Here is a 19201-nt window from a genome sequence, read left to right on the forward strand (position 1 = left end):
TGCCCTGTCAGCCCCCAGGCCGCCATGGCAAGCCCCCACCACTCTTCCCCCCAAACCTCTGTGGCATATGTTCCTAACCCTTTTTGAGTACAGACCCCAGTGGGATGGACCCTTTTCTCAGAATCACACACATGCACCCTCCACGTAAAACCTTGCATTGTTACAGCAGGTTCGTGTCTTTTGTTGTTGTTGTTGCCATCAAGTCAGCTCTGACTCATGGTGACCCCATGTGTGTCAAAGTAGAACTGTGTTCCATAGTGTTTTCAAGGACTGATGATTCAGAAGGCTTTCTTTCAAGGATCCTGTCTGTGGACTCAAAACTTTCAACCATCAGTCAGTCAAGGGCATTAACCCGTTTGCACCTCCCAGGGACTTCTCACATCTCTCTAAGGGCCTATTAATTAAACTCCTCAGATCTGAGGTTCAACAAGCTACCCTCAACTCTTCAGGGTGCTAAGCCAAGAGAAGGCACCCACCCGAGTGTGAGGTCCACTCCCTCCTAGTATCAGTTTTCTGTTACTGCTGTAACAAAATACCGCAAACTTAGTAGCTTAAAACAAGACAAATTTATTCTCTTAAATTCTGGAGATCAGAATCTGAAACTGGTGTCACTGGGCTAAAATCAAGGTTGGCAGGGTGGTTCCTTTGGGAGACTCCGAGAGGAGGGTCCATTTTCCTGCCTTCTCTAGCTTCCAGAGGCACCTGCACTCCTTGGCTCACGACCCCTTCCTCGCATCACTCCAACCTCTTGCTTCCATCCTTACATCGCCTGCTTCCTCTCTGCTCTCCAGTTTCCCTCTTAGAAGGACTCTGTGATTACATCAGGCCCACCTGATAATCCAGGCTAATCCCCCCATCTCAAGATGCTTAACTTAATCACATCCGCAAAATCCCTTTTGTCATATAAAGTAACACTCACAGGCTCCTGGAATTAGAATGTGGACACTGTGGGGAGCCATGCTTCAATCTACCACAACTGCTACATCCCCCTGGAGTCTCAATGCCTGGGAAGAAAAAGGGTTAGGGATTTTCCACTCTGGGTTCAGCAGGGTCCTTCCTAACCTCATATTTTTAAGGTTTGGGCTTCACTAACCCTCCCCATCCAGCCAGAGAAGCTCAATGCTGTGTCTCCTTGAAAGTCAGGTATCAAGTCTACGTGCTGGTGAGAGGAGCAGGGCCAGCCCAGAGGACCCTGATAAAGCCTCCTGGGCTGGGGTGTACTTGCCCTAAGCCCATACCCCGCTGACTGAACAAGCCCATGGTCAAGAGGGGAAACAGAGACGAGTCTGGGGCCTGGTGAGGGCTCCGGGGAGGCCGGCCAATGCTGGGCCTCCTGGCCCCAAGAGAGTGAGGCCTGCTAGGGCAGCACATGGCAGCCAAAGCGGACAGGCGGCCACAGAGGCTGGCCTGGTGCTGCAGGAGCCAGAAGAAGAACCTGGGGGGCGCAGTCCCAGCCCCCAGAGATGGAGACTGCAGTGAGAGTGGCTCTGCGGTCGTGGCGAGAACATCCCTGCCCCACAGCATCAGGAGGTGAGGGGAGGTCCTCCCCAGGCAAGGGCAGCTCCAAAGCCCCAGACGCCGGGCTTTTTCTGTGTAACGAGTGAGCGGCTGGGGCAGGGGTGGGGTGGCAGCAGAGTGGAAGGCAGGGAGCCGCTCTTGCTACCTCTTCTCTATGCCCTGCATCTGCAGGCTGAGAGAGGTGAAGCTGGCCAGGAGGTCGGTCACCTCATCTACCTGCCGGACAAAACCGAGGCTCTGTCACTGGGTGCTGAGCCCCCAGGTCTCCTCCCCAACACCAAAGGCACAGAGTGCAGGCACCGCCTCTCCTCCTGGGCGAGTGGTGGCTGTCCTTCCCTCTGGCTACGGAGCAGATGCCCAAGGGTTAATCTTTGACACCAGGTGGCCTCTGGCTGCCCCGGAGAAAAGTACCACGGGCAAACGAGAGGCACAGCCAGCTTCGAAGGAAGTGGACAGAGGCTTTGGGGCCACGGTGAGCTGCAAACCCCCAGCACAGCCTCTTCTGGTGTGTGGCTGCACTGGAGCAGAGAGGGACTAGCCCTAGGGCTCCTGATGGACCCTGGACCTGGACCTGCGGCTGTGACCCACCTGCTCTTTGGTGCTGGTCATCTGGAGGCGGGTGCAGAGGTCATCTAGTCGCTCCCGTTGCTCGTGCCGCCCCAGGCGCTCCAGGTACTCCCTCAGCATTTGGATGATCTGAAACGAGGGTGGGCTGAGCTGCCTGGATTCCAGCCAGGAGGCCCAGAGAGCCTGATGCTGCTGCCATGAGGCAAGAGGTAGCAGGTGCCAACTGAGGTCAGTGTGCAGTGACCCAGCCATGCTGGTGCCAGGGGCAGGTGTGTCTGTGGGATCGGCAGCACCTGTGCAGTGCTTGCCTGGTGCCTAGCAGGGGAGGGGGTGCTCACCTGCTTCACCTCCAGTCGCACAGCCTCCAGGCACTGGGAGTGGCCCTCCTGCAGAATGTTCAGCTTTGACTTGGCCAGGTGCAGGGGCGTGCGCCCAGCTCGATCCAGGGCATCCACACGGGCACCTGTGGGTGTAGACAGAAGTGAGCATGCTGGCAGCGGGGTGGGGGATGAGGAGGAGAAGGGGAAGGGGAAGGGAGCACATACCCCCTCGCAGCAGTGTGGTGATAACAGGAACGTGGTTGGTGCAGGCCGCTGAGGGAGAAGAACAGGGACTTGAGGTCCAGGGACCGCTAGGGCCTGGCCCTGTGTGCCCACCAGAGGAAGCAGGACTGTGCTCCAGTGTGCCTGTGCCAGGGCTACACCTCCCGAGACGGCATCCCTGATGCAACAGCTGGGCAGGACTCGGCAATCGTCAAGTCCAACGCCTTCCCTGTATAGCTGAGAGAACCGAGACCTGGAGACGGCATCTGCCTCGCTGTCGGCCATGTGAGTCTCAGCAGCAGGGCTCACATCAGGTCCCCCCACAGCAGAGCTGATCAGGTCTAGGTCGCTGATCAGCTCAGCCCAGGGCACAGCCAACTGCTGAGTGACAGGAAGGTCCACAGAATGCAGGCTGGGGGAAGTGGGGCCCTGGGGGTCACGCTCTCCCCAGGATGCTGGGAGCCTGCAGGACCCCAGGCTCTCCATCAAAGGAGCCTGTCTGTGCTGCAGAAAAAGGATGTCTGGGTGGCTTTCCAGGCACTTACCCAGGTGCAGAGGCGTGTTCCCCAGCCCATCTCGCTGGTTGGGGTCAGCCCCGTGGTCCAGGAGCAGCTGCACTGGAAACACAAACACCCGAGAGAAGCTGTCAGAGGCCTCCTGTGACACCTGTACTCCCCAAGCCCTACCCTAGGTGGGGAGGCTGGCTTTAAGTGTGCAGCCCCAAGTGCAAACTGGTCCCCTCGTTGTTCCACTCCTTCATTCACTCATCCATAGACTCACATACAGCACCCTGAGGAGGCCCAGACACCGAGGATTCCGGGATGGCTTGTAGCCTATGCAGGTGTTGTAGGACTGGGAGTTAAAGGGTTGAGGGAAGTTCTTCCAACAGCAGTGAAGGCTCTCAAGGGCATTTTCTGCTGCACCAGAGCCAAGTGCCATAGCGGGAATTAGGCCAATATATGGTGCTGAGCACTCTGAGTCTCCAGGCCACCTCGCCAGTGCTTGCCAATTACCCACACGGACGCACAGGTGGGCTAACAGGGGTCCAGGACATTGTAAGGGGAGGCAGGGCTGATTCCCAGTGTGTGAGGCAAAGGTTGGCCTGACACAGCTTGTGCTGCACTGACAAATGAAGACGAAAACTGTTTGCTTCCTGAATAACACCAAATGGCCGCTTTTTGACTCCATGTGTTCTTGTGAACCTCTGCCCACCCACCCAGCAAATCAGGTTCTTGCCACATTTGGGAATGAGGACGCAGGCTCAGAAAAGACAGATGACTTGCCTAAGGGCATACACGAAGTTAACAGGTAGGACTGGGTCAATAACCCAGGCTGTCATCTTTAGAGATGACGCTCTTTTAAGAGTGTGTGCATAGGGATTATAACCATTTTCCATTTTCTTCATTAAAAAAAATCATTTACATTGAATATGTACACGTACGATTAAAGAAAATAAACTGCCTGAGCTCAATCCGGGCTTGACCACTTTACCACCTGCCTTTTACCAGCATAGCTTTATCAGGTAGCCTCTGAAGAGCTGCAGTTTTTTCATCTGTAAAATTGGAGTTTTTTTTTTTTTTACCTCCTAGGATTACATTCGTTACCTAGAAAGCACTTCGATTAGTCCCTGACACACCGGAAATGTTCCACAATGTTACTTATCATCAAGGTCATTATCATCCTGCCTCTCCTTGATGAATCAGGCTGGAAGTTTCAATTACTTCACGTACCCAAATCCGGTTTGACCTCTCTGACGCCTGTTTACTAAAGAGAGCTCCCTCCACTGAAATTCAGTGTGGAAAGAATGGCATTTTCAGTAAGTGGAGCTGGGTCACATTGGATATCCATGGCAGGCAGGAACCTTGGCCCCTACCTCATAGCATACACAAAAGTTAATTTGAAAGGGATCATAGATCTAAATGTGAAAGCTAAAACAGTCAAAACTCTAGAAGAAAACACAGGAGAATATCTTCGTGATCTCGGGATAGGCAAAAATTTCTTAAGTCACAAAAACACTAACCATAACAAAGAAAAGATAAATTAGATTTCATAAAAATAAGAACTTCTGTTTGGAGCCCTGGTGAAGCCAATGGTTAAGCGTTTGGCTGCTAACCAAGAGGCTGGCAGTTCGAATCCACCAGCTAGCTGTTCCTTGGAAACCCTACGGGGCGATTCTATTCTGTCCTACAGGGTCGCTATGAGTTGGAATTGACTCGATGGCAATGGGTTTGGCTTTTTTGGTTTGGTTTATCAAAAGACACAATTTTCAGAGAACAAAAACGTAAGCTCAGAAAATGGCAAGTCATTTATATTTGATTAATGATTTGTATCCAGAATACATAAAGAAGTCCTACAAATGAATAAAAAGACAAACCGTTTAAAAATGGGCAAAAGACTTGAAGAGATCCTTCACAAGAGACTGTAAAAATGGCCAACCATATGAAGAGGTATTCAACATGGTAGGAGTGAGATAAATGAGTTAAGAGAGGGGATTCAAAAGGATGTTTTATTCACTTTAAAGTAATAATTTAAATGTTCATAAACAAATACGAAAACTGAAAGTAACCTTTATGGGGACAACTGGGCTAGGACAGGAAGGTTACAGGTTTACCTTTCATAAACACAACATTGTTTCTGCCACACAACACCCCTTGTCCACCAGGAAGCTGCCCCTCTTCCTTCTCATGAGATTCTGGCAGGCTGCCAGTCTCAGGACCCCTCCCAGGCCTGGGCACAGGGCTGCGCCCGGGGTCCAGGAGGTGGGCCTGGGCTGCTGGTAGCATCTTTTCCACCTCATGGGAAGGTCTGTCTCTGGTGGCAGAGAAGGCGACTCACAGGCACAGACAGACACAAGTGCAGGCAAGAGAGGGAGAGAGTGTGAGTTTCTGCTCTGACGGAGACACTAACCACGGGAGTCCTTTCTCATTAGATCCTGCCTACCTCCCAGTGCCGTCAGAACTTCACAACAAACCACTGAACCCTGGTTTCCTCATCTGTAAAACTGGGATAAATGTCACCTCCCTTGTGGGGCTGTTGTAAGAATTAGAGATGTGGGTAAGATGCCTGTCACTTAGTAAATGCTCATTAAATGAGAGTTACTATTATTATCATGTTCATTTACCTTCAAATACACACACACGAGCACTTGGACAGAGGTGCAGAACTGCTTATCTATCATATTTATCTCTCTGTCCCAGAAGGCTCCATGAGAAAAGGGACTATGTTTGGTTCACAGTTTTATTAACAACGCCTAAAACATAACACACCCTAAACATTTGTTGAATGGGCAAATGGAACTGATTGAAGAATGGCTGCCCATGGTTCCTAATTGGAGGCTTCCCTTCAATCTCAGAGTCAGTCATATTCTTTCCCCAGGTCTACCCTTTTCCAGATTCAAGCACACACTAAGGAGTGAGAGGGGTGAGGCATTATCTTCTCAGGTACTCCGTTCACCCAGCACCCCTGGTACCCCATGGCTGTGAAGAGCGCAGATCTTCCCCCAGTGCCTCTGGAAAGGTGTGACTGGCCTGGCCCCACTGCCCTCCCCCCTACCCAGGACTCACCGATCTGGTCGTTGCCATTGCAGGAGGCAAAGTGCAGAGCTGTGCGGCCCTTGTCGTCAGCTGCACAGGGATCCACGCCATCTTCCAGCAGCTGCTGCACTGACACCACCAGGACACAGGGAGGAAGGGGAGAGTGGAGTGTGAGCCAAGTGGCGGTCCCAGGAAAACAAGGATGCTCAGGGCCCCTGAAGACAAGGCAGGGTCACCCATGGTGGACAGGTTTCAGCTGAGCTTCCAGATTAAGACAGACTAGGAAGAAGGACTTGGCAGTCTACTTCTGAAAAGAATTGGCCAGTGAAAACCTTATGAACAGCAGAGGACACTGTCTGATACAGTGCCGGAAGATGAGCCCCCCAGGTTGGAAGGCGCTCAAAAGACGGCTTCGTAAGAGCTGCCGCCTCAAAGTAGAGTCGACCTTAATGATGTGGATGGAGTCAAGCATTTGGGACCTGAATTTGCTGAGGTGGTATAATTCAAAATGAGAAGAAATAGCTGCAAACACCCATTAATAATCAGGATGTGGAATGTACAAAGTATGAATCTAGGAAAATCGGAAATCGTCAAAAATAAAATGGAATGCATAAACATGGATATCCTAGCCATTAGTGAGCTGAAACGGACTGGTATTGGTCCTAATGAATCAGACAATCCTATGTCTACAATGCCGGGAATGACAACTTGAAGAGGAATGGTGTTGCATTCATCATCAAAAAGAACATTTCAGGATCTATATTGAATTACAACACTATCAGTGATAGGATAGTATCCACATGCCTACAAGGAAGGCCAGCTAATACCACCATTATTGAAATTTATGTACCAACCACTAAGGCCAAAGACGAAGAAATTGAAGATTTTTACCAAATTCTGCAGTCTGAAATTGATCGAATACGTAATCCGGATGCATTGATAATTACTGGTGATTGGAACGAGGAAGTCGGAAACAAAGAAGGTTCACTAGTTGGAAAACATGGCCTTGGTGACAGAAACGATGCCGGCGATCAGATGATAGACTTTTACAAGATCAATGACTACTTCATCACAAATTTTTTTTCCAACAACATATATGGCGACTATACAGGTGGACCTCACCAGATGGAATACATAGGAATCAAACTGACTACATCTGTGGAAAGAGATGATGGAAAAGCTCAGTATCATCAGTCAGAACAAGGCCAGGGGCCGACTGTGGAACAGACCATCAGACCAGTTTACTGATATGCAAGTTCAAGTTGAAGCCGAAGACAATTAGAACAAGTCCACGAGAGCCACAATATGACCTTGAGATGTTTCAACGAGCAGATGCAGCACAGGAAGTACTCGTCTTTGACAAGAAATGCAGAAGACAGCTACCTGGCCGACCGACTGAAAGAGATTCATATTTATGCCTATTTCAAAGAAAGGTGATCCAACCGAATGAGGAAATTACCAAACAATATCATTAATATCACAGACAAGTAAAATTTTGCCAAAGATCATTCAAAAGCAGTTGCAGCAGTACATTGACAGGGAACTGCCAGAAATTCAGGCCAGATTCAGATGAGGATGTAGAACAAGGGAAATCACTGCTCACGTCAGTTATTGAAAGTGGTTGAAGATAGAGAATACCAGAAAGATGTTTACCTGTGTTTCACTGACTAGGCAAAAGCATTTGGCTGTGTAGATCATAACAAATTATGGGAAGAATGAGAATTTCAGAACACTTAATTGTGCTCATGAAGAACCTGTACAGAGATCAAAAGGCAGATGTTCAAACAGAACAACGGCTACTTCGTGGTTTAAGGTCAGGAAAGGTGTGCGTCAGGGTTGTATTCTTTCACCATACTTACTCAATCTGTATGCTGAGCAAGTAATCCGAAAAGCTGGACTATATGAAGAAGACTGTGGCATTAGGATTGGAGAAAGACTCATTAACCTTCGACATGCAGATGACACAACCTTGCTTGCTGAAAGTGAAGAGGACTTGAAGCATTTACTTGATGAAGATCAAAGATTACAGCCTTCAGTGTGGATTACACCTCAACATAAAGAGAAAACAAAAATCCTCACCAGTAAGAAACCTGGACCAATCCTGGACCAATAAGCAACATCATGATAAACGGAGAAAAGACTGAAGTTGTCAAGGATTTCATTTTACTTGGATCCACAATCAACAATCACGGAAGAAGCAGTCAGGAAATCAAACAACACACTTCATTGGGCAAATCTGCTGCAAAAAAAAAAAAAAAAGACCTCTTTAAAGTGTTAAAAGGCAAAGATGTCACTTTAAAGGCTAAGGTGAGCCTGACCCAAGCCATGGTGTTTTCGATCGCCTCCTGTGCATTTGAAAGCTGGACAATGAATAAGGAAGACTGAAGAATTGATGCCTTTGGATTACCATGTTGTCGAAGAACACTGACTATACCATGAACTGCCAAAAGAAGGAACAAATCTGTTTTGGAAGAAGTATAGCCAGAATGCTCCTTAGAAGCGAGGATGGCAAGAATTTGTCTCACATACTTTGGACATGTTATTAGGAGACATGAGTTTTTGGAGAAGGACATGATGTTTGATAAAGAGGGTCAGTGAAAAGATGCTCCTCAACGAGATGGGTTTACACAGTGGTTACAACAATGGGCTCAAGCATAACAACGATTGTGAGGATGGCGCGGGGCGAGGCAGTGTTTCATTACATTATACACAAGGTCACTATGAGTCGGAACCGACTCGACAGCACCTAACGACAACAACTTCCCTTTTCTTTCCTCCTGGCTGGGGGAGGCGGATAAGGCACCCTGTGTTATGGGTTGAGTTGTGCACCCCAGAAAGATATGCTGAAGTCCTAATGCCTCCACTGGTGAATGTCTTTGTTTGGGGAAATGGGTTCTTCTTGGCAAATGTTACCAGTTAGGTTAATGAGGTGATACCAGAGTAGGATGGGTCCTAATCCTAATCCCTTCTGAGTGGCGTTTTATAAAAGAGAAAGGCAGATAGGAAACAGAGTCACGCACATAGTATGTGAGGATCATCTACAAGTCAAGAAATACTAAAGAACACCAGGGCTGCCAGAAGCTGAAACAGACAAGGCAGGCTCTTCCCACAGAGCCCACAGACAGAGAACACAGCTCTGCTGATGCCCTGAATTCAGACTTCTGGCCTCCAGAACTGTGAGAAAATAAATTTCTGTTCTTTAAAGCCACCCACTGTGTGTTTGTTGTTGTTGTTATGGCAGCTAACATAGGAAAATAAGACACCCTGAAATCAAAGTCTCCCACAGGAATTTTCGTGGCTCAAAACTAAGGAGACTACAAATGATCGCCTGGTTCCTAGGGTTCAGAAAGGGAATTCTGTTTGATGGGATTCTTCTAACATACGCAGGCTGAAAGAATACTTACCGCACATTCAGTACGTCAAGAGGCAGAGAGCCAGAAGAACTAGATGGTGCCCGGCCACCACAATGATTGCCCTGACAGGGAACACAACAAAGAGTCCTCAATAGACCAGGAGAAAAATGTAGAACAAACCTCAAATTCAAACAAAGACCAGACTTAATGGTCTGACAGAGCCTGGAGGAACCCCCAAAACTATGACCCCCGGATGTACTATTAACCCAGAGCTCAAACATTCCTGAAGCCCACTCTTCAGACAAAGATTAAACAGGACTATAAAACAAAAAATAATACACGTGAGGAATGTGCTTCTTAGTTCAATCATATGTATGACAACAAATGGGCAGCTCCTGTCCAAAAGTAGAATGAGAAGGCAGGAAGGGACAGGAACTAGTTGAATGGACACAAGGAACCTGGGGTGGAAAGGGGGAGTGTGCTGTCACATTGTTGGGACTGCAACTAATGTCACAAAACAATATGTGTATAAATTTTTGTATGACAAATTAACTTGAGTTGTAAACTTTCACCTAACCCAGAAAACCCAGTGCCCTAAGTACAATTAAAAAAGAAAAAAAACGACAGTAAGTACATCACACTGCTCGGTTCGCATCTTGGCAGAGAGGCTTTAAATAAGTTGCTTTCTCTACTTCCTCCTCTAGAAACATGTGGCTAAGCCCCTACTTAACAGGGCGGTTGTGAGGAGCAATCGAGCTACTACATGAAAAGTGCTACAATAGTGCCTGGCACTCAGCAAGTGCTCAACAAACATTAGCTACTGTCATTGTCATCATCACTGTCCCGTTCCACCTAAGCAAGTTCACAAGGCTTTCCTACTTCCCAGGTTTTTTCAGCTAGCTACACTGACAGAGGGACATGGCTGCACGTTCAAAGCCTTAGATTAAGCTAAATAAAGAAAGGAGTACAGTGTCAACAGTGTGAGGCACTGACAAGAGCTGGGCTAGGAGAACGAAGGCCTGGATTTGGCCCCAGTTCACCATCAACCTTTTAGGCATCGTTAGGCAAGTTTCTCGAGCTCCGGTTTCCGTATTTGCGAAATGGGAATACTCTCCGCCCTAACAATCTCTGGAGCTGTTGTGATTAGAATGTTGTTGTTGGGTGCTATCAAGTCATTTTCAACTCAATGACCTCATGTGACAGAATAGAACCGCCCCATAGGGTTTTCTGGGATGTAATCTTTACGGAAGCAGATCACCAGGTCTTCTCCTGCAGAGCCGCTGGGTGAGTTCAAATTACCAATCTTTCAGTTAGCAGCCGCTTGCTTAACCGTTGCACCACCAGGCTCCCTTGCGATCAGAATAATGGATATAAAATCCTTCTTTGAAAAGCATGGAGGCAATATACAAACGTAAGGCATTGTTACCACATGCTGTAACGTGGTCAGCTGAAATGTAGGCATTGCTGACAACATTTTCATCTCTTGTCCCCCAAACAAACCTCTCAAGGACTTGAGTGCTTCTGGACAAAGCCCAGGTATCTCTTCTTCCACGAATCTTTCCTGTCTCCTCAAGCTGAGTTAGTCACTCCCCCTTTCACCTCTCCTTAATGCCCTATTCATCCCGCTTTTGTAATACTGACATCCTATGCTATTTTAGAGCTATTGCTGCTGTACACTGAGTTACCATACCCTGCGTAGCAGCCATGTGTAGGTAGCTGAATGCTAATCCCTCCACAACCCAGCAAGTATCACACCCATTTTACAGCCTGGGAGACTCAGGCCCAGAGAGATTATGTAAAGCACCCAAGTGACATTCACCCAGCTAACAGAAGGCAAAGCTGGGACATACACCCAGGTTTCTTTGGCTCCTGAACTTATACCACTCCAACTAATCACAAACCTTCAGGGTTTTTGTTGCTGTTTTAGTTTGGAAATGGTCTAATTTTATATTCTTCTTCTCCGACATGTTGTAGGTTTTTTGTTTTATCTTTATGTCCCTGTATCAAGCGTAGTATCCCACAAGTAATATCTGCTCAATGAATACTGCTGACTGAATAAATGAATGAAGAGGGTAGGAAAAGGCTGATGAGAGTAGAGAAGAAAGAAGAGCTTCAGGTCACTTCAGTGATTATGAGCACATTCACCAAATGCAGCAAGTATTGAAAAGATAAAATATAGCTCAAATACCGTTTTATTTTTGTGATTTATTCTGGTTTCAGCACCAAAAAAAAAAAAAAAAGGAGCCCTGGTGGCACAGTGGTCAAGAGCTATGGCTGTTAACCAAAAGATTGGCAGTTTGAATCCACCAGTCGCTCCCTGGAAATCCTGTGGGGCAGTTCTACTCCATTCTGTAGGGTCACTATGAATCAGAATTGACTTGATGGCAACGGGTTTGGTTATTTTTGGTTTTGTAGTCTTTCTGGTAAGCATTTTAGCATATCTTTTTTTTTGTTTCAACACTACAACTTTGTGGGTTTTTTTTTTTAGGTTTTTTAAAATTTGTATTGTGCTTTAAGTGAAAGTTTACAAATCAAATCAGTCTCTCATACAAAAATGTATATACACCTTGCTATATACTCCCAGTTCCTCTCCCCCTAATGAGACAGCACACTCCTTCCCTCTACTCTCTCTTTTCATGTCTATTCGGTCAGTTTCTGACCCCCTCCGCCTTCTCATCTTCCCTCCAGATAGGAGCTGCCCACATAGTCTCACGTGTCTACTTGATCCAAGAAGCTCATTCTTCACCAGCATCATTTTCTATCCCTTAGTCCAGTTCAATCCCTGTCTGAAGAGTTGGCTTTGGGAATGGTTCCTGTCTTGGGCCAACAGAAGGTCTGGGCACCATGACCTCTGGGGTCCTTCTAGTCTCAGTCAGATTGCTGTAAGTCTGGCCTTGTTACAAGAAGCATATTTTTTTGTTTGTGTTTTTTTTTCCAATTTATTTATTGTGCTTTAGGTGAAAGTCTACAGATCAAGTCAGTCTCTCATACAAAAAGCCATACCCACCCCACCATGCACTCCCCGCTGCTCTCCCCTTAATGAGACAGCACACTCCTCCTCTCCACCCTGTACTCCCCGTGTCCATTCAGCCAGCTTCTGTCCCCCTCTTCCTTCTCATCTCACCACCAGACAGGAGTCACCCGCATAGTCTCATGTGTCTACTTGAGCCATGAAGTTCACTCCTCAACAGCATCATTGTCTACCTTATAGTCCAGGCCAATCCTGTCTGTGGAGTTGGTTTCGGGAATGGTTCCAATCTTAGGCTATCAAAGGGTCTGTGGACCATGACTGTCAGGGTCCCTCCAGTCTCAGTCAGACCATTAAGCCTGGTCTTTTTGCGAGAATTTGAGATCTGTATTCCACTGTTCTCCTGCTCCATCAGGGGCTCTCTGTTGTGTTCCCTGTCAGCGCAGTCATCGGTGATAGCCAGGCACCGTCTGGTTCTTCTGGTCTCAGGCTGATGGAGTCTTGGGATTATGTGACCCTTTCTGTCTCTTGGGCTCATAATTACCTTGTATCTTTGGTGTTCTTCATTCTCCTTTGCTCCAGGTGGGTTGAGATCAATTTGTGCATCTTAGATGGCCGCCTGCTAGCGTTTTAGACCTGAGACAGCATTTTGGGAGCCATCAAAATATGCACATGCTTTGATGTAATAATCCTATGCCTGGGAAACTAGCTTCAAAATGAAAAGCCAGCATGGAAATAAATGACTCAGTAACACTCGCTTTGTCACTTTGAGGGAATGAATAGTGCTCATCCATTAAAAATTGTGGTTACAAGTGAGAAATGATTTTTGCTTTCTATTTTGTAAGCTTTAAAAAAGCCTTTTTACAGCAATGTATTCACTCTACAAATGGGGGAAAATGATATTTTCATTTTGAAAAAATAAATGGTTACAAAGACTATAAAAATGCTCATAATATGGGGTGGGAAAGGAAAGGGGGAGAGTGCTGCTACATCTTGGGGACTGCAGCCAATGTTATAATTTGTGTATAAATTTTTGAATGAGAAACTAATTTGTGCTGTAAACTTTCACCTAAAGCACAATCAAATTAAAAAAAAATGCTTATAATACGCAAAAAATTATGCAGGCTAAAAACTTTGTATACAGTAATTTGCAAGCCCATGAAGAAAATTCCTATGATAGGAAAAAAGACTGAAAAGAAATTCCCCAAAATATTAACAGTGACCAGTTCCTTTGCTGACATTATGGGTAATTTTCTTCTATACTTCTCTGTTTTTGAAAACATTTTAAATGCATATATCATTTGTACAGGTAAAATATGTACATGATTGTGGATTGATAGAAAAGCACTTAATGGTAACTAACAAAACCAGGCTATAAGTTTTATGTCCATTGTAATCTCTAAACTATACAAAAAAGCAACAAACAGCATAGAAGGAAAACAAAATGCTAGCCACACAAGGGAAGATGCTAATCCTACAGCCAGCTTCACCAGCAGGGCTCTGCGGGCACCTGGCACAACTAAAAGCCACTGAGGTTTGAAGGTGAGTGTGGAAAATTACAGCCTTTCTACCAAAATAATAAGACCACTATGTGAACAGCGATTCAAAATGAACTGGACTTTCTGTGGAAGGTGAGTACAATTAAAATATTCTTTGGCCACACACGAGAGATATTAAAAAAGAGAACACTGTGGCACTTCTCACAATTGCCAAAAGGTGGAAACAACTGAAATGTCCATCACCAGAAGAATGGATAAACATAATGTGGCATATATATATATATATACACACACACAACAGAATACTCTCAGCCATAAAGAGAAATGAAGTCCTGATACGTGCCACAACATGGATGAACCGTGAAAACATTATGCTGAGCGAAAAAAGTCAGACACAACAGGACAAATACTGTATGATTTCACTTATGTGAACTACGCAAATACATAGAAACCAAAGATTATCAGTGGTAACCAGCTATTGCTGATTGAATTGTGGCTCCCAAAAAATGTATGTCAACTTGGCAAGTCCATGATTCCCACTATTGTGTGACTGTCCACCATTTTGTCATCTGATGTGATTTTCCTGCGTTGTGAATCCTACCTCTACGACGTTAAAGAGGTGGGATTAGTGCAGTTGTGTTAATGAGGCAGGACTCAACCTACAAAATTAGATTGTGTCAATCTCTTTTGAGATATAAAAGAGAAGAGAGCAGAGAGACATGGGGACCTCAGAACATCAAGAAACAAGAGCTAGAAGAATAGTGTGTCCTTTGGACCCTCCCTGTGCTGAGAAGTTCCTCGAGCAGGGAAAAATGACAACAAGGACCTTCCCCCAGAACTGACAGAGAGAGCCTTCCCTTGGAGCTGGCACCCTGAATTCGGACTTCTAGCCTCCCAGACTGTGAGAGAATAAATCTCTCTTTGTTAAAACCATCCGCTTGTGCTATTTCTGTTACAGCAGCACTAGATAACTGTTTCAGTCATCTAGTGCTGCTGTAACAGAAATACCACAAGCGGATGGCTTTAACAAAGAGAAGTTTATTTCCTCAAAGTAAAGCAGGCTAAAAGTCCAAATTCAGGGTGTCAGCTCCAGTTCTCTCTCTGTCGGCTCTGGAGGAAGGTCTTTCTGGTCAATCTTCCCTTGGACTAGGAGCTTCTCTGCACAGGAACCCTGGGTCTAAAAGATGCGCTCTGCTCCAGGTGCTGCTTTCTTGGCGGTACAAGGTCCCCTCATCTCTCTGCTCGCTTCTTTCTTTTATATCTCAAGAGATTGCCTCAAGACACAGTCCAGTCCTGTAGGTTGAGTCCTGCCTCACTAACACAACTGCCGCCCATCTTCCCTCATTAACATCATAGAGGCAGGATTTAAAACATAAAGGAAAATCACATAATACTGGGAATCATGGCCTATCCCAATTGATACACACATTTTTGGGGGGACATAATTCAATCCATGACGATAACTAAGACACCAGGGGTGGAAGGGAGAGGGAAATGAGAGTTTTTGCTTAGGTGCACTGAGTTTATTATATTAATGGTGGTGGAATCATTTGGAAAATGACAGGGACAATGGTCACACAACGTGAAGAACGTGATCAATGTCACTGAACTATACAGGTGAAATGGTCGAATTTGTGTGTTTGCTATGTGTATTTTCACCACGTTAAAAAAAAGAGAGAGAAGACTTATTACTTTATTTTTTCTTGAAAAGCTATCTAGGTTGCTGCCTAAACATTCCAAAATATTAAAGTTAAAGAGCAAGACACCAAAGTGAAGACTGGTGAAAAACCTTCCACTTTCTAGGCCTGTTCGCTGTGGTTACGTCAGGAATGGTGAGCCATCTCGAGGCCCATGGTGGAACACCCCAGCTCCCTGAGGAAGTCGGCCGCCTCTCCATGCCCGGTGTACGTGGGCTCTCCTAACCCTCAGCCCTTCATCTATGCTCACATTTCAGCTGCTGACCACAGGATCCCACCACCAAGATGTCATTCTACCACTAGTGCTAGGCAGAATAATGGCACCCAAAGATGTCCACACTCTAATCCCTGAAACATGTGAATATGTTACTGTACATGGTAAAAACGACCTTCCAGATGTCACCAAGGTTAAGAACCTTGAGATGGGAAGATTATCCGGGATTATCCAAGTAGACCCAACGAATCACATGAGTTCTTAAAATCAGAGACCCTTTCCCTGCTGCAAGAATCAGAGACATGGCAGCATGGGAAGGACCTGACCCACCATTGCCGGCTCTGAACACAAAGGAAGGGGAACATGAGCCAAGGGACATCGGTGGCCTCCAGAAGTTGGAAAAGGCAAGGAAACAGATTATCCTCTTAAAGCTTCCAGAAAGGAATGCATCTCTGCCGGCACCCTGATTTTAGCCTGGTGAGTCCTATGTTGGACTTCTGATTCATGGAACTGTAAGATAAAAAATTTGTGCTATTTCAAAGCACTACATCTGTGGTAATTTGTTAGAGAAGCCACTGAAAGCTAACGTACTACTTTTCCTTGATTCACAGAAAGGATTAAGTGGATAAAATTTAAAAATGTTTCCTATAAATTTTCCTGGCAACTTTGATGCTGCTATTACTCTCTCAGTTAGAGAACCCTGGGGAGTAACAACAAAAAATAGACAGAGTGACATCCAGCTAGGAGGCCATCCATGCCTTTCAGGTGCTCTGTCAACTAAACAAGTTTGAGAGCCACTGACCCAACTACCACAAAGCCTCAGTGAGCAGCTGAAGGGGGTGGCATCAGCATGGTGATCCCCTGGCAGTTAAAGTTGAGTGTTCACTCCCATGACCCAGAGATTGCAAAATGAGCACCTACTCTTTACTGAGGACTTTGCTGGGTGTCAGGTATACAAAAGCAGACAGAGTCCCCAGGATCAGGGAGCCCTTAGGGTGATAAATGCTATGACATTAGGACGTTCCGGTTGGCAGAAGAGCGTAGGGAGGGCGAGCATTGAAGCCAGACTTACCTCCCACAGGATTACTGCAAAGTTACACAATAAGTAAGAGAGCCTGGTCCCAGGGATGAGCTGGCAGGCTGAATTAAAACAACTTCTTCCCAGGTACCTAGACTATTCCTCCCTCAGCCAGCCCTCGGGTCCCTGGAGCTAGACCCACTGTGCACACTCACCTGTTTCCACGTCGTTAGCGTTGGCCGAGTCCCTCAGCCTCTTCAGAGCTGTAAAGAAAGTAAGAGTGTCAGTTTAAAAAAAACGGCCATGATGAACCTGAAAGTGGATGGTTTTCTAGTTAACCCAGTCGTCAGCCACAGAGAGGGAGAGAAAGATGCCAGCATCTGAGAGATACTACCCTGGGAACAAAGAGAAATACAAAGTGCAGCGCAATTAATGAAAAGGCTACATTCTGTAGCAAATTCCCCAAGGCCTCTGTATCTGGGGCCCTGCCACTTGTAGTGGCTGAGTGACCTTGAGTATGTCAGTTGACCTCTTTGGTCCTCAGGTCCATCATCTGCAAAACAAAGTTAAGCTCTGTCCTGCCAGCCCTGAGTTGTTCCAAGAATGAATGAGATGATTTACATAGAAGCTCTTTGTGAGCTGGTTACACAGATTATCTCATTATACTCTCCTTCAAGATAGGCCATTCCCAAATGATTTACCTAAACTTGGTAATTCCTAAGCAGAAACATTTTTCCCCTCCAGTGATCTGTATATTAGAGGCAAACAGAAAAAAATGCCTTTGTCAGCAGAGAAATGGGCAAAAACTGCAACTAAGATACGTAACAATTACTGACAGTCATATAAACTTTATGGTTTATACGGCACTTTCAAATACTCATTTAATCTTCACAACGCCCCTAAGGTGCTAGAAGGGACTCTTAAAACTCCCATTCCTAATCCTTCAGGGCCTCAGTTTCCATGTCATCCATAAACTATAAAAGATATTATGGTAGACATATATCACAGCAGGAGTTTTAGAAGACTCCGTGGCACACAACAACAAATAAACACCAAAGGAGACCTGGTGGTGGAAATGGTCAAGCCATGGACTGCTGACCTAAAGGCTGGTGGTTTGAACCCACCCACCAACGCCGTGGGAGACAGGTCTGGCAATCTGCTCCCCTAAAATCACAGCCAGGAAATCCTACCGGGCAACTTTACTGTCACACGGGATCACTATGAGTTGGAATCGACTCAGTGGAACACCCTGAGTCATGAAGTTTCTATTCGAGAATTGCCAAGTGTGAGAAGTCAGGAGTGACTGGTTCTGAGAAGGGAGTTTTTTGTTTGGTGTGTTTTTTGTTTTTATTCGTGGCCCTTAGCTGCTATAATAATTATTATTATCGAAAGGAGACTCCAGCGTCACCCTGGGCCCCTAGCTCGGGGTCTGGGGACAAGTCCGGGGCCCGGGGCTCCATGACGGGGCCCAGCAGGGCGGCAGCCTGGCCCCAGGCTCCCCGGCTCCGAGCCGCACGCGGCCGGCCCGCCTCCCTCCGCGCCCGCCGACCGCTCCCGCGCCTCACCATGCACCTCTTTGCCCGTGGGCCCGAGCCGGCGGTGAGGCCTGGCGGCGCGCCGCAGCCGGCCGGAGGGGATCTTGCAACGCAGCTCGTCGCGGGGCTCGGCGTCCTGCTGCCACAAGACGTGGAGGTAGCGCAGCGGGGACTGGGCTCCGTCGGACGCCCGACCGGGGAGGTCCGTGCCGCTGCCCAGCGCGGCCCCCAAGCTGGCGAAGGAGAAGAGGCCCTCGGGGCCCGTCAGCGGCTCCGGCGCCACCGCGCACTCGCCATCAGAGCTCGAGCGGCCGGAACGCGGCTCATCGTCCGCGCCCCCGGCAGCGGCTGCCATGGCAACGATTCCGCGCGGGCCTAGCTGGCGGAGCCTCGTTCCCGGCCGACCGACGGACCCACTTCCCTCCGCCCTAACTCTCGCTGTCAGCGAGCGAGCGGGCAGGGCCGGGCCTGCAACCACGGCAACCGAGCAGGGGGCGGGCTTGGGCCGGGAGCCGGGGAGTTTGGGGCCAATGAAAAGCTTTCCAGCGTAAACCCCTCCAGCCAATCCGGCAAGTAGGTCATAGTACGCGTAAGAGGATTGGACAGAAATTTCGGCAGCATGACTGGCGGACATAAAAACTAATCACAAATTAGAAGTGCCCACGGTCTTTGCCGTGCGTCCCTACCGGAGCCAATAAAACAGCTGAGTTTAAGACACTTTTTTTCCCAATTTCCCCGTCGGATCATGGGAAAGATA

General features: G+C 47.2%; 1 protein-coding gene across 2 annotated transcripts; it reads right to left on the reverse strand.

The window, feature by feature from the left end:
* Positions 1-515: 515 nt before the first annotated feature.
* ANKRD54 (ankyrin repeat domain 54) lies at positions 516-18924 on the reverse strand. 2 transcript variants are annotated; one of them, XM_049884391.1, is made up of 8 exons: positions 18475-18924; positions 17125-17172; positions 6191-6289; positions 3173-3244; positions 2631-2678; positions 2424-2548; positions 2107-2214; positions 516-1734 (listed from the first exon to the last, which is right to left on the reverse strand). In XM_049884391.1, the coding sequence occupies exons 1-8, from the start codon at positions 18797-18799 to the stop codon at positions 1660-1662; spliced, it is 900 nt and encodes a 299-aa protein (XP_049740348.1). In that variant the 5' UTR covers positions 18800-18924; the 3' UTR covers positions 516-1659. The 2 variants fall into 2 exon arrangements, 1 of the variants encoding a protein (XP_049740348.1); XR_007517396.1 differs by lacking the exon at positions 516-1734 and having other exon boundaries at positions 2128-2214; positions 2631-3244.
* Positions 18925-19201: the final 277 nt, after the last annotated feature.

Source organism: Elephas maximus, chromosome 4 (genome assembly GCF_024166365.1).
Source record: "Elephas maximus indicus isolate mEleMax1 chromosome 4, mEleMax1 primary haplotype, whole genome shotgun sequence".
NCBI lineage: Eukaryota > Metazoa > Chordata > Mammalia > Proboscidea > Elephantidae > Elephas > Elephas maximus.